General features: G+C 43.9%; 1 protein-coding gene across 6 annotated transcripts in view; it reads left to right on the top strand.

Moving 5' to 3' along the window:
• PHLDB3 (pleckstrin homology like domain family B member 3) overlaps window positions 1-26,139 on the top strand; it is a 49,138-nt gene that overhangs the window by 9,245 nt on the left and 13,754 nt on the right. The window contains exons 2-8 of one of the 6 annotated variants that reach the window (XM_087971061.1): window positions 9,869-10,141; window positions 12,332-12,454; window positions 12,852-12,989; window positions 18,034-18,162; window positions 19,686-19,841; window positions 21,983-22,093; window positions 24,689-24,772. In XM_087971061.1, coding sequence (XP_087827187.1) covers window positions 9,911-10,141; window positions 12,332-12,454; window positions 12,852-12,989; window positions 18,034-18,162; window positions 19,686-19,841; window positions 21,983-22,093; window positions 24,689-24,772 — 972 coding nt within the window. In that variant the 5' untranslated portion in view covers window positions 9,869-9,910. Of the gene's footprint in view, window positions 1-9,841; window positions 10,142-12,331; window positions 12,455-12,851; window positions 12,990-18,033; window positions 18,163-19,685; window positions 19,842-21,982; window positions 22,094-24,688; window positions 24,773-26,139 lie in introns of all 6 variants that reach the window. The other 5 variants (XM_087971062.1, XM_087971064.1, XM_087971063.1 and 2 more) reach the window with 5 other exon arrangements.

The following is a 26,139-nucleotide window of genomic DNA, read 5'->3' as shown; positions in this document are numbered from 1 at the left end:
TTTTAAGGTTGCCAAGGTTGAGAAGCATTGGATTAACAGGAATTAGGTTTAGATGATCTGATCAACCCAACAAGCTTGTTGCTTGTGTGCATGGCAGAGGTGGTATTCAGCAGGTTCTGACCAGTTCTGGAGAACCGATAGCGGAAATGTTGAGTAGTTCGGAGATCTGGCAAATACCACCTCTGACTGGCCCCGCCCCCATCTCTTCTCTGCCTCCCGAGTCCCAGCTGATCGGCTGGCTCTCCTTTGGTTGCCCTGCACAGGAGAACGGAGCTGGAAAGCAGGTTAGTGGGGTGGGGAAGGAAGGGGGATTTTGCAGTATCCTTCCCCTGGAGTAGAAAAGGAAGGGAGATTTTACAGTATCCTTCCCCTGCCCCGCCCACCACGCCCACCAAGCCACACCCATTGAACCGGCAGCAAAAAAAATTGAATCCCACCACTGGTGCACGGCCACCAAGCAGTTCTCAAAAATGAGAATGCACCTCTTCTCTTCCATCTCTGTCTCTGGGGGTTCCCAATCAGATCTGGATATTGCAGTATATCTGTAGTATTGGTTTTTTAATGTCGTATTAACATTATTACAGGAAAGATCAGCCTCTGAGTCACTATTGGGGTGACTGAGGTCCCTAGGAAGGTGGCTGCACCCTGTTTGACAGGCATTTATGACTGTGCTACTGGCACACCAGAGAAGCATGTGTCCCGGGGAAAGAGTTGGCTGTCCCAACCATCAATTGTTCAATCATAAATTAGTAGAAAAGACTGGCTTTGCACAAGACACGAAGGCATAATATACGGATTCAAAACGAGCCAAGTTTCAAGTACTGTTGATTCCTTTTGGGTCTTGCACAATCTCTGTACAGTAATCCTTGACTTATGACCACAGTTGAGCCCAAAATTTCTGTTGTTAAGGGAGACAGGTGTTAAGTGAGTTTTACTCCAGTTTATGGCTTTTCTTGCCACAGTTGTTAGGTGATTCACTGCAGACGTTAAGTTAGTCACATGGTTGTTAAATGAATCTGGCTTCCCCGTTGGCGTTGCTTGTCAGAAGATTGTAAAAGGGTATCACATGACCCCAGGACACTGTAACCGTCATAAATATGAGTCAGCTTCTAAGTGTCTGAATTTTGATCCCATGGCCAAGGGGATGCTGAAATGGTCATAAGTGTGAAAATGGTCATAAGTCACTTTTTTTCAGTGCCGTTGTAACTTTGAATAGTCACTAAATTAACTGTTGTCAGTTGAGGAGTACCTGTATTGTTTAGAAAAAGAAAGAAAGAAAAGGAAGAAAGAAAAAGAAAGAAAGAAGAAAGGAAGGAAGGAAGGAAGGAAGGAAGGAAGGCCTGCCCACCCATTCCAGACTACATCTACTAATTGGGCCAAGTTATGGTGTTTTGAACTCTGTTGAATCAACCATAATTGTCATAATTAACATATGACCCTGATCCTTAAACCTCGGGTTACAAGCCATAGTAACTACCGTAGTTCATACAACCTGCTAAGCTAAAACTGAAAGTCGCCATTTTGTTCCTCCAAATCTTCATGTTAGAATTGGGGCTCACAGCAATAGGGGTTTCCCGGATAAAAATTAAAGGAGCATGAAGGCCTCCATTAAATGCCCTTATATTGATTTTTTTTCTCTAGCTCTTCACAAGATGGCTGTCTGTTTTTGCTGCTCTTCAGGCCCTTCTCAGCCTATTTCTTGGCATCTACGACAAACACTGACCTTGTTATTATTTTTGTCTCATATGAAGGCATCTCAAGTGGAAAGAAACAAGCTAGGAGTGATAACAAGGGAGAAACACATGCACTCTTCAAGTGAGGTTCATTGTTCCTCAGTCGATACTTAGAAGACAATTTGTGGAATGTCCTAAGCTCTCTAACCTCGTGTCTGTCTGCAGATACTAAGTGGATGATAAATTAAATATACATGTTGTACACTGGCTGGTGTTATAGTTCTAAGATAGCCCCCCCCAAAAGGGTATAGTCCGGGGGACCACACCAACATGAATTTGTGACCCCCAAGAACAGTTGAGTGGGGCAACTCAAACATTTGCAGCTTCGTTTGAATTTGGTGGGATAGTTCAAGGGCCACAATAAGTGTCTTCGGTCTTAGAGATGCCAGGATGGTATAGTGATGAAAAAGTTGAACTAGGAGCAATTAGACCAGGGTGGACTGCCCCTAGCTAAGATCCTGTGCAGTTCGGAGAACCCCCAAATCCCACTCCTGGCTGGCCCCATCACCCCGCCCTGCCCTTCCCCGGTGACCCCACACGGCCCGTTTTGGATGAAGGTAAGTTCAGGGCACGGGCAGAGGCTCGGGGAGGGCGAAAAACGGGCCTCCTGGAAGTTCGGGAACGCCAGAAACGGGCCCGTTTCCGGCTTCCAGAAAGCCTCCTGAGCCTGGGGAGGCCATTTTCACACTCCCGGAGCCTCGAGGAGAGCCTCTGGAGCCCGGGGAGAGCAAACACTCCCCCCCCAGCAACCGGGCAAAGAACCCCTTGCTAAAAAAATTTAGGCCCACCCCTGAATTAGACTCAGGAATCTAGGTCATCCTCAGCCATGGAAACTCAGAGGCAAGACTTTGAGCCAGTCATTCCATCTCGGTCCAATAGCCAGGGTGGTGTGGTGTTGAAGGTATTGAAGGTAGTAAGAATGAGAAGATCCAAATTCTAGTCCCACTTCACCCACTGAAACTTCTGGGGAGGACTTCAGATTCCCTCTTAGCCCAATTTGTTCACCAGGATGCCGTTGGAAAAAAAAATGGAGGAAGGACTATTATGTATGGCTTGAGCCCTTGGAGACAGGTGGGATATAAATCAGGCCAATAAAATCAGTGTTGACCCTTAAAACCCCTGGTCACTCCCTGGTCACTTATCTTCTCAGCCCCTGGTCACTTATCTTCTCAATCTGGCTCTATCCCGACTCATTTTGGGGGAACCCCACTCCATCTGTGGAACAATGAACCTCTTCTCCAGGAAACGGAGGTCACCAACTACATTGGGGCCATGGCTTCCCCTTGGTTTTTGAATGCTACCACTACATTCCTTCAAATCTTGTACAGCACCAGATGAAAATCAAAACTCAACAAAATTCAACAGCAGAGGTCTCCAAACTTGGCAACTTTAAGACTTGTGGACTTCAACTCCCAGAATTCTCCAGCCAGCATAGCTGGCTGGAGAATTCTGGGAGTTGAAGTCCACAAGTCTTAAAGTTGCCAAGTTTGGAGACCCTCGTTCAATAGGATAGCCCTGCAATCAATTCCTGCTTTTATCATAACAACAGGTTCCCTGGTTCTGCAGATTTCTGGGGCCACATTCAAGGCTCAGAGGGTCTTGGGACTGGCAAAAACTATGTGATCAAAGCTGTGCCCCTTTTTTGAATCTTTCTACCAACGGCTCTGGTCTAGGATCAGGCCACTTTGCCTTGGCAGGTAGAAAGGTGGAGTCAGCAAGGTGTGGGGAAATTGAAGAGGAAGACGAGTCGGGGCCTGTTAATGACATAAAATGAGTTCCTCTGAGAAATGTCTTTACTGATCATCTACTTCCTAGTACAGATATCCTCGACATAGAAGAGAAGAGAAGGGAAGGGAAGGGAAGGGAGAATAGAGAATAGAGAAAAGAAAAAAAATAGAAAATAGAAAATAGAATGGGATGGGACCTTGGAGGTCTTGTAGTCCAGCCCCCTGCTCAAGCAGGAGAACCTATACTATTTTGGATAAGTGGCAGAAAGAAATATCCTAACTCTAGTTTCTTCTTAGAAACCTCCAGTGATGGAGCGCCCATAATTTCTGGAGGCAAGCTGTTCCACTGGTTAATAGTCTTCACTGTTAGGAAGTTTCTTCTTAATTCCAGGTTGCTTCTTTCCTTGGTTAGTTTCCAACCATTGTTTCTTGTCCTGCCCTCTGGTGCTTTGGAGAATAATTTGACCCCCTCTTCTTTGGGGCAGCCCCTCAAATACTGGAATACTCCTATCATGTCACCCCTTAATTCTTCTTTTCTTTAGACTAGCCAAACCCACATCCCGCAGCCGTTCTTCCTATGTTTTAGTCTCCAGGCCTTTGATCATCTTAGCTGCTCTTCTCTGGACTCTGAACATCTTTTTTTGCAGTGACTAAAATTGGTTGCAGTATCCCAGGTGTGGTCTTCCTAGGGTTTTGTAAAGTGATACTAGATTTATAACCATTCATTTTGCAAGGGAAGTTACAACACTGAAAAGGTGAGTTATGATGATTTCCTGTGTTCGTGATTCTTGCGACTATCTCCAAGGTCGTGTGATCCAAATTTGGTTGCTTGCAAACCAGCATGTATTTATGACAGTTGCAACGTCCCAGGGTCAAGGGATCACAGTTCGTGGCCTTCCCGGCTGGCTTCTGACAAGCAAAGCCAACGGGGAAGCCAGATTCGCTTAACGACCGCATGATTCACTGAGCAACTGCTTAACAACCATGGCCATAAAGCTTGTAAAATCAGCTGCAATTTGTTTAACGACCATTCTCGCTTGGCAGTGAAAATTCTGGTGCCAATTGTCGTCATAAATCTAGGACCACTTGTAAGGTGTGAATCTTTTGCCCACATAGGAAAAAGCCGATATGATAGTAACATCAGGGGTAGGATTCAAAAATCCCAGCAACCGGTTCGCTGCCCAGTTGCTGGGTGGGCATGGTCATGGTGGTCATGGCCTACCAGAACTTCCGGGAGGGGCATTTTTTGCCTTCCCCAGAGTCCGGAGGCTTCCCTCAGGCCTCTGGGAGGGCGAAAATGGCCTCCCCCAGGCTTTGGAGGCCCATCGGAAGCCGGAAACAGGCCTGTTTCTGAACTTCCGGAAGGCCCGTTTTTCCCCCTCCCAGAGCCTCCACGCGGACCCTGCACTTTACCTGCATTGAAAATGGGCTGTGTGGAGACTCCTGGGAGGGGAGGAGCGGAGTGAGCAGGGCCAGCCAGTCAGTTCAAATATTGGCTAGGCGAACCAGATGCAAATTTAACATCCGGTTCGCTCGAACCAGTCCAAACCGGTAGAATCCCAGGAGGGAAAAAGTGTTGTTGTTTTTTCAAATTTCCCAATGTTGCCCTTTTGGTTTTGTCCAAGACTTGTATAATTTTGGGGGAGAAGGTACCTGTTGACTGAAGATGTATAAGTGAGCCATGTGTCACATTGTGATGCAAAAACCGAACCAAACAGATTTAGGATTTAAAAGTGTGTGCAATTAAAAGCAACAGGAAATAAACCCGTTTGATTAAACCTGGGATCATTGTTTCAAAGTATATACCAATAAGAAGAAGAAATAGACAATAATTGATGGGTTTACCTAAAATTAAATTAACCTTTATTTCAATAAGCTTTCTGCAAGTAAATTTTCTAGTGGACTACGGTTCAGAATTTTATTTATTTTTATTGTGTGTTAGATACCAGCATATACTATTCTTATTTATTTAATCTGCATGTACACCACTTAGTAACTGCAATTCTCTGGGCAGCATCCAATGTATTTTTCTGCAATTGTCTCCCCAACGTGACATCCACTGTGCTGTCTGGCTTAAGCAGGTGAGACTGACGAAATCCATATTGCCTTGAGCCGTGTGCCAATAACTACCATTGTTAGCCTGCTGAAAGTTTTGGGCAAGATGCGATTTTTTTTCTCCTCCTGAAATCAAAAATCAAGGATCACTATTGCCCTCATGGGTAGCTGCTTGAAGTAAGATGACCAAATAATATTATAAGGGAGGGGTCCCCAACCCCTGGGCTGCAGCCCACTACCAGGCCTTGAACCTTTTGGAACTGGGCTACAGAACCTAACTCAAAGAACTATCCTCTCCCCCCCTCCTCCCCCCCGCCAGTCCACAAAGCTGAAAAGTTTGGGGAACTCTGTCATAAGGTATGGGTGGGCAACTATGGCCCCTTTACTATCTATGGACTTCAACTCCCAGAATCCTGCTGGCTCAAGACTTCTGGGAGTTTGAAGCTCCCAAGTTGTAAAAGGGCCGTAGGTGCTTTTTCAAAAGGCAACTGGACTTCCTTTGTTTTTCTTTGAAGATGTTTCGCTTCTCATCCAAGAAGATTCTTCTGTTCTGAAGCTTCCGTTCAGAACTGAAGAAGCTTCCTGGATGAGAAGCGAATCGTCTTCAAGGAAAAATCAAGAAAATCCATTCGCCTTTTTGAAAAAGCACCTTTGGGACAACCATGACCTGGATGACTAAGAATCTCCATAGACATAACAGATTAACAGATTAACAGAGTTGGAAGGGACCTTGTAGGTTATCTAGTCCAATCCCCCATCCAAGCAGGACACCCTACACCATTTCTGACAGATGGCAGTCCAGTCTCTTCTTGAAAGCTTCCTGTGATGAAGTTCCCACAACCTCTGTTCCATTGGTTGATTGTTCTCACTGTCAGAAAATTTCTCCTTATTTCCAGGTTGAATCTCTCCTTGTTTAGTTATTCCTTGTCTGACCTTCAGGTGTTTTGGAGAATAAGCTGACCCCCTCCTCTCTGTGGCAGCCCCTCAAATATTGGAAGACTATCATGTCTCCCCTGGTCCTTCTCTTCACTAGACTAGCCAGGCCCAGTTCCTGCAACCGTTCGTTGTATGTTTTAGCCTCCAGTCCCCTAATCATCCTGGTTGCTCTTCTCTGCACTCTTTCTAGAGTCTCAGCATCTCCAGTCATAAAGACAGGAAGAAGTATAACTGGCTTTGGTATGATGAAAGGATTATGTTTGGGACCTACAACATCTCCTAGGAGATATTGTCCCATCAGGAGGAAATAAAAGTGATTGTTCAAAGCCAGAGGAGCAATTTTGGCAGATACCTCACGGTTTTAAGAGAGGTCTTCTCCTTTGTAGCTGCCGGCTCCAGCTTGCATCCTACAGCTGGAAGGATTATCTTGGAATTTGTATTAATCTAATTAATGGTTCTGTTTTTTTTTTCCTTTATGAGATGTTTTTGTGTTCAAAGGGCGTTTCTTGCTCAGGAGACCAGACTTCTGAGAATGTCAAAACCAGTTTCTTGCCTGTTTATTTATGTAAGAGTTTTAAAAAAAAGTGTTGGCAGAGCAGGAGTGTGACAGATTAACACAATATCAGCATGCTGATTTTAACATATAAACCCCCTGAAGGTTTGGGGCCGACTTGATAAAAGCTAGTTTTCAACAGATCAAACCTTCTTTCCGTTCACATGAAGTCTTTCAATCGTTTCCATTTTTTTTTTCACATGTTCGTTTTTCTGTTTTGCAAATTGGAATATTTCAACTCCACCTTAGGGACCGCGGCTGAAATAGCTGCAGGACAGATAACAATTTAATGATATAAAAATATATTTTTTAAAAAGAAAAATAACACAAAAAGCAAGAGGAATAAAAGAATAACATACGTGATTCAACTTGTAGGACATACAAACACGTACACGAACCTACACACAATTTTGTAGGCTGCCCAGAATGTTGCAATTAGCACAACGTTGGCATAGCTGATCAGGAATACTATTTAGGTGGGAACATTCACAAGTAGACCTTGACTTACAATACTTCATTTAGTGACCGTTCAAAGTTACAAGGGCGCTGAAAAAGTGACTTATGGCCATTTTTCACACTTACGACCATTGCAGCATCCCCATGGTCACGTGATCAAAATTTGGACACTTGACTCCTATTTATGATGGTAGCCATATACCAGGGTCATTTGATTTCCTTTTGCAACCTTCTAATGTGCAGAGTCCATGGAGAAGCCAGAGTCATTTAACAACAATGTTCTGAGCAAGGCTTCCTGAGACCATAATTAAGCATAAGCTTAATAAAACAACTCTTGTTTTATTTCAACGCTGGGAATTATGTGCATTGCCAGCCCGTAATGAGTCCCAAACAATTCCCTGAGATAAGCACCCACCTTTATCTCCTTTGAATTGCTGCCAACAACTAAAGTGCCAAATTAACTGTAAATAACCAACCGAATTACAAAGTTCACACAGAGCTTCAAGGTTTAATCCGAACAGATGGACGACTTTGCTTCCTACAAAGGTTTCTCTACCTTTGCCTGTCCTTTATACCTTAGGGGAGGGGCAATCACCTCCAAGATTATTCCCGAGTCGCCCCTTTTGTCTCAGCTGCTCTTGCCTTCTAGCAGCTTTGCACACGTGTGCACTGGGAACAGGCTCCCCTTATTCCTCTGCCTCGCTGCTGCCAGACTCCGGAGGCTCTGGAGTCAGCACCCCACTCCCAGATGGCCCTGGCCCCACCTCTGCATTGGACGCAGGACCCTCGTCTGAGTCCTCCCCAGACTCCCTGCCTGGTCCCCGTTGTTCCTCACTGTCTAATTCCATTGCTGTCTGCACAGGCTGCCGGTGAACCACAACAAACGGTGTTACTAACTTAACAACTGCCGTAACTCACTTAACAACTGTAGCAAGAAAGGTTGTAAAATGGGACAAAACTCACTTAACAACTATCTTGCTTAGTAATGGAAATCTTGGGCTCAATTGTGGTCGTAAGCCAGGGTCTTATCTGCATTATTGGCTAGTAGCTGATTTGTGGAAAAGATTGAACTAGACCAGGGGTCTCCAACCTTGGCAACTTTAAGACTTGTGGACTTCAACCCCCAGAATTGCTGGCTGAGGAATTCTGGGAATTGAAGTCCACAAGTCTTAAAGTTGCCACGGATGGAGACCTCTGGACTAGACCATAGTGGGAAATCTATTATATTCCAGATATTGTTGAAGTACGATTTCCAAGAACCCAGCTGGCCTGGCCCACAATATGGGAATTCTAGTCAACCAACATACCAGCTGCTTGTTCTTAGCCTGAAGGCATTTTCTTTTGCAAGAAGGCTTGTCACAGAGACGCCATAATTAAATAAGAAATGGCTAGAATTAAACGTATTCCAGCAACATCATTTTTTTCTACCCATGATCATAATATCTACAGTATACAGACAGTCCTCAACTTACAAACATGTAGTGAATGTTTGAGGTTATAATGGCACCGAAAAATGTGGCTTTTGACTCTTTTTCACATTGATGACCATTTTAGCATTCCCACAGTCACAGGACCAAAATTCAGATGCTTGCCAACCACCTCGTATTTATGACGGTTGCAGTGTCCTGGGGGGTGTCTCATGTGATGTCTTTTTGGGACCTTCTGACCAGCAAAGTCATTGGGAAATCCAGATTCACTTAACAACCAAATTACTAACTTAACAAATGCAACAATTCACTTAACGATTTGTGGCAAAAGGTCGTAAAACAGGGCAAAATTCACTTAATTGTCGCTTAGTACAAGAGATTTTGGACTCAGTCAAGGACTACCTACCCTGTTTCCCTGAAAATACGACCTACCCTGAAAGTAAGTCCTAGATTGATTTTTACATGTGCGCTCAATATAAGCCCTACCCCCAAAATAAGCCCTAATCAAGATCCCGCCTACTTGAGTGCACAGGTAAAAATTAAGCTAGGGTGGGTATGGGGGTTGGAACTGCCCTACTACTTACCGGGCCTCGCACATCCCGACACCTGCTTTGCTGGCCCATTTCTTCTGCAGCCGGCAATGCTGGCAAGGCTTTCCTGAAGGCCTCTGTAGCTGATAACAAAGCTCTGGATCGATCCAGAGCTGTTATCAGTTGCAGAAGAAGTTCCTGAAGGCCTCTGACAGCGAAAAGGAGGTTGGAGGCGACGCACGCAAGTGAGGTTAGTCAGTGGATGACATCCCCCGAAAATAAGACCCGGTGCCTTTTTTTGGTGGCAAAAAATATAAGACAGGAACTTATTTTCGGGGAAACACGGTATATAGTATGGTGTAGCCTTTGTCATTTTTCTTTTTTTAACTGCCATTTGGTAAAAATCTTCTTGTATTTATGACAGAACTGCCTCTATGCTTCATAACTGCAGGGCCCAGAGACCATGTGCTGTTGAACAGTCAACCCCAAAGCTATGGGACTGTTCAACCAAGCAGAGCTGTGTCCTTATCCGGCAGCCTTGGAAAAGGGACAACTTCTGGATGAGCAGAAATGCAGCCGGTCACCGGATTGCGAGGGTTTCCCAGCTCCGAGCAGTGCCGAAGGGGACTCCGTTTTTTCGGAAAATGACTCTCCGACAGGAAGCCATTCCAGTGGCTGTGCGGAAGATGACGAGGCCAGTAGCACAGAGAGTGCCCAAAATGGGGTGAGTATTAGCACCCTAGTGCTAAGAAGCGTTACATGTTGGTGGTCCAGAATTCTTCTTTTTCTTAACACCCAACTTATAACATTTCTAAAATTTTAACTTCTGCCTTCAAAATGATGTTATAGAGCATTGCATACCAGCACAACTAGACACAAGGACAGTTTTTTCCCAAATGCCATCATTAAACAACTAATTCCCACAACACTGTCAAACTATTTACTAAGACTGTATTACTATTCTTCTTCTCATCCTTCCTATTACCTATTTCCTTTTCTACTTGTGGCTATAGCCTTGTTGCTTGTATCTTTACAATTTATATTGTTTCATTTAGTTTCCTAGTATGATTTGATTGCTTATTTATATCCCATGACTATCACTAAGTGTTGTATCTTATGATTCTTGATGAATGTATTTTTTTATGTGTCTTATGATTCTTGATGAATTTATTTTTTATGTACACTGAGAGCATATGCACCGAAGACAAATTCCTTGTGTGTCCAATCACGCTTGGCCTATAAAGAATTCTATAAAATGTATAATACTCCTCTTCTTGTTGTGGTTTAAATAACGAATAAAAACACCCTGTGGGATCCTTGGTGGTCTTTGAGCTTGGTAGATTTCTTGCAGATGTTTCATGACATCTCAGTAACATCAGTACTAGAAGGGAATGGAGTTTGCTTTCAAGCAAATCCAGACCAATGGCTGCACCAAGAAGCTGTCAAGAACAAACCCCACTCCCTTTTAGCATTGATGATATTACCTAGTTGAGTAATGAAATGTTTGCAGAAAAGCCACCAAGCTTTGAGAGCACCAAGGATCCCACAGTTCAACCCCGAGCTACAGATTTTCTCTTTTATCAAAAACATATCCTTTCTGGTTTAAGATTGCCTTGGAACTCGCAATTGTGATGCACTTTTAATTGAGTTTGCAATCTTTGTGCTCTTTCAAAGACATGTAGTAAGATTATAGTATCAGCTTTCTTCGTGAAAACCAGGCCCACTATGCAACACAAGCTTTCTTTCTGGTGGTAGGTGTAACCCCTGATTTTTTTTAAAAAAATGCATTTTTACTGAATACTTTAGAAAAAAAAATGCAAGTGGAGAAGGAAGAAGAGGAACAACACAAAAAGACGATAGAAGATTTAAATACGAATGAAAAAAATATCAAGATTTACGAACATTGGAATTAATAGGTTTTCAGTAAATCGTTCGTTAATTGTAAATAACTCTATTACAGGTGGTCCTTGACTTACAATCATTCATTTAGTGACCATTTGAAATTGCAATGCACCAAAAGGAGTGACTCACTACCACTCCTCGCATTTCACAGTGTTGCAGTGTCCTCACATGATCAAAATTTGGACACTTGGAAAGCCCCATGTATTTACAATGGTTGTAGTGTCGCAGATCATGTGACCATTATTTGCAACTTTCCCAGCTGGCTTCCAATAAGAAAAGTCCATGGGGGAAGCTGGATTCATTTAACGACCATGTACTTCACTTAACCACTGCAGTGATTCGCTTAACAACCATGCCAAAAAGGTCATAAAATTGGGCACAATTCCCTTTACAACACTCTTGCTGGTCCCCATTGCGGTTGTAAGTGGAGGATTACCTGTATATCTTTTTAAAAAACTGACCATCATTGTTCATCTCTGAACAGAATATAAAGGTCAGTAACCCTGCTGAGGCGTGGTGGCTCAGTGGCTAAGACGCTGAGCTTGTGGATCAGAAAGGTTGGCAGTTTGGCAGTTCGAATCCCTAGCGCCGCATAATGGAGTGAGGTCCCGTTACTCGTCCCAGCTTCTGCCAACCTAGCAGTTCGAAAGCACGTAAAAAAAATGCCAGTAGAAAAATAGGGATCACTGTGGCAGGAAGGGAAGAGCGTTCTGTGCGCCTTTGGCGTTCAGTCATGCCGGCCACATGACCACGGAGACATCTTCGGATAGCGCTGGCTCTTCGGCTTTGTAACGGAGATGAGCATCGCCCCCTAGAGCTGGAAACGACAAGCACGTATATGCAAGGGTAAACCTTTATCTTTACCTTTACCTCTACATTATCGCATGGAAATGTAAACTACGGTAAGCTGTATCCCTGCTGCTAAAAGTCTTTTCTAATTCAGGAAGCCTCGTATCACTGCAGTATTAAGCCTTGCAACTAACTTATGACTCTGCCCTCCCTCTCTTCCCAGCATGAGGGTCTTTGTAGTGGAAGTGATCCTAAAGGCGACCAACGTGCGGCTCTGAGCAAAATCTCAGCTCTTGAAAACCGGCTCAAGGAGCTGCATCATCGGAAGAACGAGCTGAATATAGAGGTACACCTGAGCTTATTCAGTCCCCTCCCTGCATCATGAGGTTGTGGATTGGACAACAATCAGCACCTGTAAAACCAGTGTTGAACGGCCCACACCCAAGCAGTTGAGGAAGAGCAGAGGCACCTTAGAAGGAGGACAGAGAGAAGGATTTGTTCGCTCCCTTGGACAGGAAATCTCCATCACCCAACGCCGAAGGTGCTCACCTCACGGGAGGGAGCCATTTTCTAGGCCAGAAGTGTGGACATTTGCATGCTCGGCTTGTTCCCAGTTCCCGTTTCGCTTTGTGTCTCTGCACCTCCCCGTGGCTGTGTTGACATTGCATCAGTCAGCACACATCGGGGCACGTCAAGATGGTTTGGCAACATTCCCCTGACCTGTCTCCTCCTCTTCTTGGCAGATGGACCTGGAAGGTGCCTTGTTAGAAGGGGAACTGCAGGAGGAGAGGCAGGAGCTACGTCGGGAGGAGGAACGGCTGGTGGAACTGAAAGAACGTCTCGTTGAGACAGAGCTCAGGTGCGGTGAAGAACGTGAGAAGGTGAGCAGCTGTTCTTTGGCAGTTTTCTTCCTTCGGTTCTTCCTTCCAAAATTCTCTAGTTTGCAGCTTCAGTTCTGGACTGGATCAGGACATCTGAAGTAGACCGTAGCTTGTCCTCTTCCAATTCTTTAAGCAGAGGCCAGTTGAGTTGGTGGTTGGATCTTGCTGCAGCACGAGTTGCCTCCCAAAGAGGAGGCAAAATGCCCACAGCTCAATCCTCTAGCACCATCCCTGAGCGTGGCCTGTTTAAAACAGCTGCCTCCCCTTTCTTCAACTTACACTTGCTGGTATTTAGTCCTTTGTGTTGGATTTCAGTAGTATGTCCCTCCTAGCTCTCCAGCTACCAGTGGATGAAATACAATAAGTCGTCTCACAATTCCTATCCCGCCTTCCCTCTGAGGCTCAGGACGTGTAAATTAAAAACAAAGAGACTGGTGGTTGGAAAATTAGCAAAGTTATTTCTACTACATTCCCATGCTGTCTGGGGAGAATGGGCCTCCACTCTTCGGGAGGACTTCAAACTGCTGGAAGCGAAAGAGTTTGTTTTGTGATTTCTGTACCTCTTTCGAAGGTCATTGTCCAGCTGGACTTTTATGCTCTAACATCCCCGTTGATCTCTTCCCCAGGCCTGCTTGTTTTTCTTCCCTTCTTCAATTCTACCCTTTGGCTTCCTTCATTTCCTCTTATCAGAAAGTCTGTTGATATTTTATCTCTGTCCTCATAACTTCTTGGACAAAGGGCTACTCACAAGTTTGCTGGAAAATGTCCAGTTTTGAACTACTGCTCATCTGGAATGGTAGGAGGATGCTTGCGTGGGCAGGAAGTGAAGTAGAAGACCTTCAAGAGCCTTTCAAACCTGTCAATTTTGTAATTTAATGATCTTGTAAAAATCACTGTCTTGGTTGCATGCCATGCTAGTGTGTTTTTCATCACAGCTCTATAGCAACGGGAGTAGTGTGTGTGTGTGTGTGTGTGTGTGTGTGTGTGTGTATATATATATATATATATATATATATATATATATATATATATATATATATATATATATATATATATATATATATGCGCCAAGGAGTATATAGCAGGGGAGTCAAACTTGATTTCACTGAGGGCCACATCAGGGTTGTGTTTGACCAAGGGGGGGTCAGGAGTGGGTGTGGCCAGCGTGACATCACTCGTGTTGGGGGCACCTGTGCTAGCCCGAGCACTCTGCCAGTGAAAATGGGCTCTTGAGCTCTGTTTTCGGCTGGGACGGCCTCCTGCAACCCTCCGCCAGCGAAAATGGAGCTCAGGATGTGGCCCTTGCAAGCTCCATTTTCACTGGCAGAGGCACCGGGGCCGGGTTCTTTGCTGTTTCCAGGGTGGCCCCCGTGGGCCAGACCTTAGCGCCGGATCCAGCCCATGGGCCTAGAGTTTGACTCCCCAATGCTTTATGCTTTACATTTACAATAGTGGTCCCCATCCTTTCCAGCTTTGTGGGACTGGGGGGGGGTCAGGGCAGAGTGGATGATTCTGTGTGAGTGGCAGGCACTCACCCCCGCCGTTCTCACAAATGGAGCTCACCACTCACACAAGTGGAGCTGTGCACACATGCTTCCCTACCGCTTGTGCGTTCCGCTTCTGATTGGGCTGCAGGCCGGTGCTGGGCCGCGACCCAGGCTGGGGACCCTTGCTCTACAACACTCTCTGGGTGATTTACAACAGGGGTGTCAAACTGGATTTCTTCAAGGGGGGAAGAGACAGGATGGACGCCTCCTGCAGCACTTTGCCAGCCAAATTCGGGGGAGGTTGAATGCCCCATTTTGGATAGCAGAGTGGTGCAGGAGGCTGCCCAGGTTAAAAATGGGCCACGGGGGGAGGCGGGGCCCTGTTTTGGCTGCCAGAGGCACCGCAGTCCGGTTCTTTGGTATTTCCAGCCCCCCACCCCTCAGGACAGATTTCAGCACCCCATATGCTGTGAGCCTTGAGTTTGACACCCCTGATTTACAATGCAGGCGTTATTTACATATTGCCCCTAACAATCTGGGTCCTCATTTTACTGACCTTAGAAGGATGGAGGGCTGAGTCAACCTTGAACCCCATCAGCATCAAACACCAGGCTGTGGGCAGAGTTTGCCTGCAGTGCTCCATTCTAACCATTGCACCACCAGGGCTCCGAAAGTGGTGAATCCCACCAGATAGATCAGACCAGAATTCAATTCCTTAGGAAGGCTAAGGTTACGTTTATTGAGAGTGGCTATAATAACAACCATGCAAGACTGATTGCGCTCTATCTCTTCCTCTAATAGTCACGCAAATTAGGGAGGTGTCCATTGGAGCCTCTTCCGCATATTTCTGTTTGTTTTTAATTTAATGTATGTCTTTCCCTTTGTTGCTTTGGTACATCTGCCAAGGCCATCTTTGTTACGCTCTGCAATAGCGTCCATCACAGTCTAAGCTTTTTAAAGAGGAAATATAAAACACAGTTGAGGATTCTGGCTTCTTAAGGCCTCCCAACTCACCCATCCAGTTATTCATCCACCTCCCCTGTTTACGTTTCCTTTCTGTCATTTTGCATGTTATAAATATGCAAACTAGCTTGGTGAAGTAGAGAGGTGAATAAAATGAGAGGGCATGAATGCCGTGAAGTTAGTTAGAAATTCTAATGTCCTTCTCCAGCAAGAACAAGTGCGATGGTATGTGCACCTGGAGAAGGAGTGGGAGGGAGTGGTGGTTGGGGAGAAATGTCAGCAATAGCACTGCGGCTTCGCAGAGGGAGCCAGCGCATTTTACCGACCAGAGAGAGTTCAACAACAAGAGACTGTACAGTCCTGAAATTTATGGGGGTGGGAAGAAAAGAATCAAGGTAGCACACCATAGAATCTCCCAGGGTATATCTATTAGGTTAGTGGGTTACAACTTTAGTCCGGCAAGAATCTGTCTATTAGGTGTAAGCAGATAAGGTACTGCACTTGAACTGCCCTCATTGTGTTGTCTTTGGGCTTAGGCCTGACAATGCCAGACTACACCAAGAGTCTATCAAGTCCAGTGCCACCTAGTGACCAAACCATGGAATGATACTATCCATACAAGGAAGAAACCAATTCTATTCTGCTGCTTTCTTCTACTACATATTTATCAGTTGCTAGTGTTATTTTCCATAGCATCCCTGATCTCATGAGTCATGGAAAACTATGCGTTTGCCCTATGGCCACCTCCACAGGGGGAAGAAAGAAAAGGAAAGGGAAGAGAAGAGAAAGAAAGAGAGAAAAGGGAGGGAGGGAGGATGGAGGGAAGGAAGGAAGGAAGAAGAGAGAGAGAGAGAAAGGGAGGGAGGGAAAGAAAGAAAGAAGGAAGGAAGGAATAGATTAGAGGATATAAAAAACATTTGCCTGCCCTCCTGAAAATCTATGCTTATTATCCTTCTGGGTCCAGTTCCAAGTGGGGAAAAAGACACTGGAAATATGGAGGCTGTTTGGAAAGATGGTTTAATGGTGGACAGGACGACCTGGCTTGGAGCTCCAAAGAAGGAAGGGCTGAGATGCTGAAAGTGCCTGGGTTTTATACCCTCTGTTGGGATTTGAATTTGAGCTTGTATTCTGATTGGTTGTCACACTCCCATGGGGCCAGGCAAGGGCAACTCTGTAGGCTGTCCTGAGTCCCAGGCTTGGTTGAGCCTTGCTGGATGATGATGTAATGAAAAGGGCTTTGGGAAATTATTCGGCCTTTTTTAATATTTCCTAGAATTTTCTAGGAGAGGGGTGGGTTTTAACTTCCAACACACTTTTTTCAGTGCTGTTGATCAGTCGCGAAACAAATTGTTGTAAGTCAAGGACTACCTGCCATTCATGAAGTTTGATGCTTGTTTCTGACCTTTTTGCTGGTTTCTGGCCAAAATGTCCATTCAGTTAGAGTTTGTTGCAGAGATTCAAATCCAGAAAGTACACACAGATGACTGATTCAGCAGGATTCATTCACTTCTTTATATACATATAACACATAAGTAAATGTACAATACTTTTATTTTTTTTAATTTTTAATTTATTTATTAGATTTGTCAATCGCTTACAAGATAATAGGTATAAGTATAAACATGAGTAAGAATACAGGAAATAGGTACAAATAAATGGGAACAGTGGGACAGAGACAGTAGGAACGATGGTGCACTTATGCACGCCCCCTACAGACCTCTTAGGAACGGGGTGAAGTCAATAGTGGATAGTTTAATTGTTTTACATTGATAGTTTTACATTGAGTTTGTATCTGTTGTGTGCTCTTGTATTGTTGCGGTTGAAGCTGAAGTAGTCATAGGACATTGTAGCAGATAATTTTGTGTACTACGTTTAAGTCTTACTGTAGGTGGCATAGTTCAAGGTTGTCCAAGCCCAAAATTTCAAGCCAATACCAATGTAGGTTCTTCCAATGTGGCAGAGAGTTACAGGCAAAAACACAAACAGATGAGAGAACAGCAGAGAACAGTTTCAGTTTCAATTCAGCAGTGGCAGACAAGACTCAGAGCTTAATACAGAGCCACGCCCAGGCTCCTTCCAGTTTCAGTTTCCAAAAAGCCCTCATTGGCTGACTTAGTGGCTATGCCAATTCATTGGCTGACCTTGTTACCATGCCTCTTCCAGTTCATGAATATTCTGACACATTCAAATACATGAGTTTGCTTAAATGTCTACAGTGTTCGCTTAATGACTGCCATGAGAAAGGGCAGAAATCGACTTACGGCCGTTTTGTCTTACAACACAGTTTCCAATTATGGTCATTAGTCCAGGATTCCCCACACTCCGTGAACCTCGTAATCCATGCCTCCTATTCCAGTCTGCTCATTTACCTGCTGGAATTCCTGATTGCCTGTAGCAAGTAAGGGAGTTGTTCCATGCAACTCCAAGGTTACCCCATCGGTGAGAAGAAGGCCTCCCAGGCAGTCTTATCAGTGCCCTGATCATTTCTGGGTGAGGAAGGTGTATCTATCCCTACCAGCAGGAGCGGCTGGATATATTTACATCGCCCATGGACAGGTAGTGACGCTGCCCCGCCCTGCTTCTCTTTTTGGCAGGAGAAGGCACGTCTACAACGAGAACGTCAGAGGGTAGAGGAACTCCAGAGGCAGCATGCTGAGTCTCAGAGCCACCTAAACAACCAGCCGGAATTGATGCGTGAACGAATGCAAAAACAACTACAGGAGGTAAGTGCGTGTCAGTTCAATTCAGTGTTCGGCAGGAGATAGTCCATGTCCACTAAATCACATTTTTTATTTTATTTGGTTTGTCAATTGCTTACGAGATAATAGGTATAAGTAAAAACATAGTTATGAATACATGGATACATATAAGAAAAATAAAAGAAACAATAGGACAAGGACGGTAGGCACATTGGTGCGCTTATGCACGCCCCCTACTGACCTCCTAGGGAAGGGGTGAGGTGAATAGTAGAAAGTCTAAGGTTAAAGTTTTGGGGGTTTGGGGAAGAAACCACAGAGTCAGGTAGAGTATTCCAGACATTGACCACTCTGTTGCTGAAGTCGTATTTCCTGCAATCAAGTTTGGTGCGATTAACCTTGAGTTTGTATCTATTGTTTGCTCATATTGTTATGGTTGAAGCTGAAGTACTCATTGATAGATAGGACATTGCAATATATATTTTTATATACTATACTTAGATCGGACCGAAGGCGGCGTAGTTCTAGGTTGTCTAGGTCTAGAATTTCAAGTCTGGTGGCGTAAGATATTCTGCAACGAGTAGAGGAGTGGAGAACTCTTCTTGTGAAATATGTCTGGACTTTCTCAACAGTGTTAATATCAGATACGTAATGTGGGTTCCAGAGTGATGAGCTGTATTCCAGTATTGGTCTAGCAAATGTTTTGTATGCTCTAGTTATTAGTGTAATATTGCCAGAGAAAAAGCTACATAAGATTAAGTTAACAACTCTTAATGCCTTTTTGGCTATGTAGTTACAGTGGGCTCTAGCACTTAGATCATTAGAGATGAGTATTCCAAGATCCTTGACAGAGTTTGGATCATCAACAAGGTCTTGACTATTCAGCCTGTATTTATTTTCTGATTTTTTTTTGCCAATAAGTAAGACAGAACACGGGAACGCTTTCCTTGATTCAGAAGGTGGTTGGCGCTTGCCTTCTTCTGGCCTGTTGCTTTGACTTCCTAGTCTGGTCTCTGATCTTGGAATTTCGCGGTGAGTTCAAACAGGCCTGACCTGACTTAGCTTGTTGAGATCCGTCGAAATTGACAAAAATGATCCCACCTAGATTGAGCGATGTGCTCGGTTTTGGAATATATAGAGAGGTCTGATTTTTGGTGGAAGGACTTCAGATGTGGTTAGGGTCTCCATCATCGGAGTGGAGATGGCACTGCCTGCTTGGATTTTTCAGAGTTTTGAATCAGATGCACCCTTTTTTTTTAACGTATTGGAAGATGCTCTTTGAGAAGATGAAATCCAGGGATGGTAACTGCTCTTCTACTTATGAGTATAACCTTGTTGCTTGTATCTTTACGATTATATTGTTTTATTTAGTTTTCTAGCATGATTTTGACTGCTTATTTAGTATCCTATGACTATCACTAAGTCTTGTATCTTATGATTCTGGGATGAATGTATTTTTTATGAGAGCTTATGCACAAGGAAGACAAATTCCTTGTGTGCCCAATCACACTTGGCCAATAAAGAATTCTATTCCATGAATTCTTTCCTAGACCTCTGAGATGCTAGAAGGAGCCCTGAGATGTTATGAAGACCTGGAGTTCCAGCAACTAGAGCGCGAAAGCCACCTAGAAGAGGAGAAAGAAGCTGTTTGTCGTGCTCTGACTGAAGAGATCACCCAGTTGCAGAATAGCATTAACCAAAGGAAGGTGAGAAGTGGTCAGCTTAATCCCCTGTGATCCAGTTCTAGTCTCAATTTTCTCCCCTCGGTTTCCAGTCCACGATTGTCCCATAAAATCCTCCTCCATCTGGTTGGACCCAGTGGTGGGATTCAAATTTTTTTACTACCGGTTCTGTGGGCATGGCTTGGTGGACATGGCAGGGGAAGAATACTGCCAAATCCCCATTCCCTCCCCACCCCACTAACCTGCTTTCCAGCTCCATTCTCCTGTGCAGAGCAACCAAAGAAGACCCAGCCAATCAGCTGGGACTCAGGAGGCAGAGAATAGATGGGGGCGGGGCCAGTCAGAGGTCGCATTGGCCAGTTCTCCAAACTACTCAAAATTTCCTCTACCGGTTCTCCAGAACTATTCAGAACCTGCTGAATACCACCTCTGGTTGGACCTCAGTACAGAAGTGGAATTCAGCAGGTTCTGACCAGTTCTGGAGAACCGATAGTGGAAACATTGAGTAGCAAATACCGCCTCTGCCTGGAGATTTTACAGTATCCTTCCCCTGCCCCGCCCACCAAGCCACACCCACAGGACCAGTAGTAAAAATGTTTGAATCCCACCACTGCCTCAGTACCAATGATGCTGAGCCAGCATCGTCAAAGGAAACGCCGTTTAGTATTTATGGAAATTGGTTGAATATATTTGGAGGGAACCGAGTAGATAAGGCCCAAATGATCGGAAGGGCAGAAATATAGATGTTGTTGGATCCAATCTGGGTCGTTACCAACATCAACGACTTAATAGCCAGCCTTCAACACTCCAATCAGCATCTAAAAAGCCACACACAATGGGCACAATACCACACATAGAACAGCCCAAACCAGAGAGAAGTTCCCTGAAGATGGACTCCACCAAGAGTCCGAAAGAGAGAAGTTCTAGCTAGGGAGAAGTTCCCTGAAGATGGACTCTATGAAGAGTCCAAAAGAGAGAAGTTCTAGCTAGGGAGAAGTTCCCTGAAGATGGACTCTATGAAGAGTCCAAAAGAGAGAAGTTCTAGCTAAGGAGAAGTTCCCTGAAGATGGACTCCACCAAGAGTCCGAAAGAGAGAAGTTCTAGCTAGAGAGAAGTTCCCTGAAGATGGACTCCACCAAGAGTCCAAAAGAGAGAAGTTCTAGCTAGAGAGAAGTTCCCTGAAGATGGACTCCATGAAGAGTCCAAAAGAGAGAAGTTCTAGCTAGGGAGAAGTTCCCTGAAGATGGACTCCACCAAGAGTCCAAAAGAGAGAAGTTCTAGCTAGAGAGAAGTTCCTGAAGATGGACTCCATGAAGAGTCCAAAGAGAGAAGTTCTAGCTAGAGAGAAGTTCCTGAAGATGGACTCCACCAAGAGTCCTAAAAGAGAGAAGTTCTAGCTAGGGAGAATTCCCTGAAGATGGACTCCACCAAGAGTCCAAAAGAAAGAAGTTCTAACTAGGGAGAAGTTCCCTGAAGATGGGCTCTAGCATGAGTCCAAAAGCTCAGAAGACAAAACCTTTGGTCCTGGTGACCAACCCAGATTGGATCCTGAAACATTATCCTGGGACACGTATATTCAGCTTCATTTGTGATAGACGTTATTGATAAACGAACATCCCAGATTGTGCACCAAAATAATAGCAAATAATTCCGGAAATGTTTTATTTTAACTTCAAACTTAGATCTGGTTGAACGGTAACTTGGTCATTAGAGAAACCTGGCTCTAAACTAAGCAACAAGATAATTAGTGGGTTCAAGTCTTAAATTCTTGCCAGTTTGCTTTGAAAGAGATTCTGGAATTTTGTAGTATTCAAAAAGAAAGACATTTGAAAACAATGGATTTTCTTTTATCTTATAAGAATCTTAAGCTGTTGGCGAAATTGCTTTTGCCTTGAGATCCTTTGGTTTTTGTAGTGTACTGTAACTGTGTTTTTTTAGACAATACACACTTAACCACAAAGACCCTGTAAAAAGTAGACGAATCACCCGCAAAACATTTTGCAATGGGTTGGCGATTCCACAGTTGTATTTCTTTTCTTCTTCTTCTTTCTTTCTTTTTTAACGGCACCTGTCACTTTTGAACAGGCGCTGTCTGCAGGGAGAATTACTATCTCTCTTGAAATCCTAGATTTTTTAATTCACCAAGTTTCTCTCCACCCATGCAGAAGAGAGTCCAGAAGTTGGAAGGCCAAGCCCTTTTAACACAAGAACAAATGATGGGTGTGTGCCAGAGATTTGCACAAGAAGAGGGAGAGGCTGTCAGCCATCTCAATGCGGTACGGAATCCCTTTTCCTCTGCCAAGAAGCTTTGAGTATCCCCGTTTCCATGCTCAGTTTTTTTTTTGCTTTGTTTTTTGCCTACCCCACTTTCCCACGCTTTCAACATTTGCCAGTTCTTGAAACCCTCAACCAAGTACTTTCTTCTCCTTCTAATCTGTGGGGAGATCGCAAGGGGGATGTTTCCCTGGGTTCCTGGATGTGGTTTGTTTGGGGAGAAATGTCCCTCTTGAGCTGTGGATTAGATTTGTACGCTTTGTAGGCTTCTTGGAAGATCAAATTAGAATTCGAGATCAGACAGCGCTAGTGACTTTAGAAGCTGCCAGCTCAGCTTTCCTGGCTTTGAGCAGGACAAATGTTTTAGAAGAACGTTTTGATTCTTCCAAATGTTGGCTGGTCTAGTCATGGATCCAAGAGCTGAAGGAATGGACCACTCTTGGTTTTTCCCCAACTGGACATCTGAAATACAGATAGTCCTTGACTTACAGCCATTCTCATGTAGCCACTGTTCAAAGTCACAGTAGCACTGGGAAAACACAACTACAACTATAAGTAGTCCTTGATTTACAACAATGGTGGGATTCAAAAAAAATTACTACTAGTTCTGTGGGCGTGGCTTGGTAGGGGTGGCTGGGGAAGGTTACTGCAAAATCCCCATTCCCTCCCCAACCCACTAACCTGCTTTCCAGCTCCGTTCTCCTATGCAGGGCAACCAAAGAAGATCCAGCCGATCAGCTGGGACTCAATGGGAGGCAGAGAAGAGATGGGGGTGGGGCCAGTCAGAGGTGATATTTGCCAGTTCTCCGAACCACCCAAAATTTCCACTACCGGTTCTCCAGAACTGGCCAGAACCTGCTGAATGCCACCTCTGATTTACAATCACAATTGAGCCCAAAATTTCTGTAGTTAAGTGAGACATTTGTTAAGTGAGTTTTGCCCTTTCTTGCCCCAGTTATTAAGTGAATCACTGCAGTTGATTCAAAGCTTGACATTGATAAGTTAGTGACCTTGTTGTTAAGTGAATCTTTGCTTGTCAGAAGATCGCAAAAGGGGATCTCTTGACCCTAGGACACAGCAACCGTATAAATACGAACCAGTTGCCAAGCATCTGAATTTTGATCCCATGACCATCGACATAGTGCAATGGTCATAAGCGTAAAACCCTCATCAGTCACTTTTTTCAGTGCCATTGTAACTCTGAACAGACACTAAATGAAGTGTTGTAAGTCAAGGACTACCTATTGCGCTTACAACAGTCACAGCATCCACACTGACAAAATGTGAACAAAATGTGGGTGTTTGGCAACCAGAAATTCTGGCCCCAGTTGTGGTTTTAAGTCGAGCACTTATACATTCCATGAACGAAGGGAACAAGCATGGAGACAGTGGGATATTTTCAGCTGAAGTTAATGAAAATGAATCCTACATGAACAGAATCTGCAGGTGCAGGATTATGTCTGAAACTCTTTGGTTGCAGCACGCTCTGGCTATGCAGATATTCCTTACTACTGTAAGTCTCAGGTGTTTTCAACATAAGAAATAAAATTACTATTAAGACACCCAACCTGGAACTTCCGATCTCTCCAAAGACTGTCTATTTCACTTTGTGAAATCCTAGAATTTTAGTTCACCGAGTTTCCCTCTGCCCATTCAGAGGACTCTGCAGAAGCTGGAAACTTCTAATGCAGGGGTGTCCAACCTTGGCAACTTTAAGCTTTGCTGGCTGAGGAATTCTGGGAGTTGAAGTCCACAAGTCTTAAAGTTGCCAAGGTTGGACACCCCTGTTCTAATGTATTGAAGCCAGCGTGGATATTTTTTAAAAAATAATAAAGAAAATTGGATTTTTTAAAATTTAAATCAGATTTTTAAAAAAAATTTAAATCAGATTTTTTAAAAATGTTGATCAAATTTATTTTAATAAAATGCTTTTGGAGTAAAAATCTATAATTTTCTATTTAAGATACATTAATCCTTTAGTTTATTCCGCATGAAAGGGAGCTTAATTCTGTAGCATATGAGGCTCTATATTCTGCAATATTGGGACTGTCGGTGAGTCAACAGTGAGTCAGAGGAGTAGCTGCTGTGGGACAGAGGTGACAGTTGCTCTTTAAAAATTATGATTTAAATCAAGTGAATTTAAATCAAGCCTTTTTTACTAGTGATTTAAATCGTGATTTAAATCGACGTGATTTAAATCAAATCCACCCTTGCTTTATTTTAATTTTTTGTACCTAGAGTGTAGGAGAATTTGAGTTTTGGGATGGAATTTTATCCTCCGTAGTCTAAGTTGGTGTTTTTCAAACTTGGCAACCTGGAGGTGTGTGGACTTCAACTCCCAGAATTCCCCAGCCAGCTGAGAACTGGGAGTTGAAAGTCCACACACCCACTGGAATTCTGGGAGTTGAAGTCCACACATCTCCCTACTTTCAAGTTGCCAAGTTTGAAAAAAACTGGTCCAAGTCCTGACATTAGGAGGCAGCACAGCGTAGCTGATAGAGCAGGCTGAGATGTGCTTCAACAGAAACTTCTCCAAACATTGTGAAATAACTTCCCTCTCTCGAAGAATGACTGACTCCTTGCTTGTCTGCATTTAGGAGAAAAGCCGCCTCATGGATAGGAGCCAGGAGTATTCAGCGAATGGGGAGGACCTGTCAGAAAATAAGGAGGGTGTGACCCAGGTAAGCCTCTCTAGGACTTGGCAATGCTTTTCTATCTCCCTGTTCCTTTTTTTTTTTTTAAGTTTGTAGCTTTTTTTTAACTTGAACATATCATCTTCCATTAAACAGTGCATCATCTGGGTACAAATGTTTCTGTGCTATTACAATCAGAATTTACAATATTCATTATATTGATAATAATTCTCTAATCTTACAATATTAATAATCAGCATTATAACTCTATTCATTTCTCCCTCTTAACATACCTTCTAATGAAAATATATAATATTATATTAAGTATGGTAATCTCACCGCTTTCCACATTTTGTGCAAATACAATTCTAGCTGCAGTTAATACGTGTATGTTATATATACATACTATCTCCCTGTTCTTGAGGGCATCCAAGGTTGCATTCCAGATTCAGAAGGACATTGTAGACTCTGCCCATTAGGGCATGTCTGGATGAAAAAAAATAATACCCCGTTCCCTTTTTTCATGGTTTTAATGAATCAAAGCAAGTAGAAATTTTAACAGGCACAACTTTTGTGGGGGGCATTGAAACACTGAAGTTGGAGAAAGCTCAGTCAAGTGACTTCACTGTAGATGAGTTTTATTTTTTAATAATAATAATAACAGGGAGTGGGGGAAAGGAGTGCATTCCTGAAATGCTTCAGATAATTGCTAGGCATCCCGAAGCTGTTGGCGCGCAAGATTATTACTGGAGAGCGTGATTGATGACTCTTGGCTATGGATGTGTCCCATTGGAGAATATACATCCAGGAGGTTGGGGGAAAGACTAGGGTCAAGGGGGAAATGAATGATGTGCCTTAGTGTCGGCTGCACCCAGGCAATGCCGGCATTGTTCACTCCTAATAAATCTTTTTTGTTTACTCTGAGAGATGCGGCTAGAAACTTATGATTTGAACGGGGGTGGATTTGTCAGATCCCTGACAGCGGAGGGGCGGCAATCTGCTGTGCTGCCGAATTAGCTGAGCTGAAAAACACAGAAATATACGACAGAATAGTCTGTTCTGGTATTGTAATTGGAAGAAAAAAAGGGGGTGGGATTTTGCAATGTTGAGAAGTGGGTTAAAGCAGCAACATTCCTGGCTATCGACATTTCTTCCCCCTTTGATCCTTTTCTCCCAACCTTACTACTAGGAAAGTAGTAGAATTGGTTTGCATGGATGTCAAAAAGCCACGAAGCTCGCGAGGGGTTTTAGCTGAGCTGCTTCACAGGTTGTGGGAAGAGCATGTGAAGATGTAGAAGAGGCAGTCAGGTCCTATGAAAGGGGAAAACCCTGCTAGGATAGGCCTGAATTTTTATACCTGGACTAGTAAAAACCCAATGTTCTCATAGCATACACTTTCTAAGTTTATGACCCGG

This window comes from Notechis scutatus, chromosome 8 (assembly GCF_049901735.1).
Source record: "Notechis scutatus isolate UNSWTSFEM ecotype Mainland chromosome 8, rNotScu1.2, whole genome shotgun sequence".
NCBI classification, from domain to species: Eukaryota; Metazoa; Chordata; class Lepidosauria; order Squamata; family Elapidae; genus Notechis; species Notechis scutatus.
Note: the sequence above shows the minus strand (reverse complement) of the source record. Positions and strands in the feature narration are given on the sequence as shown.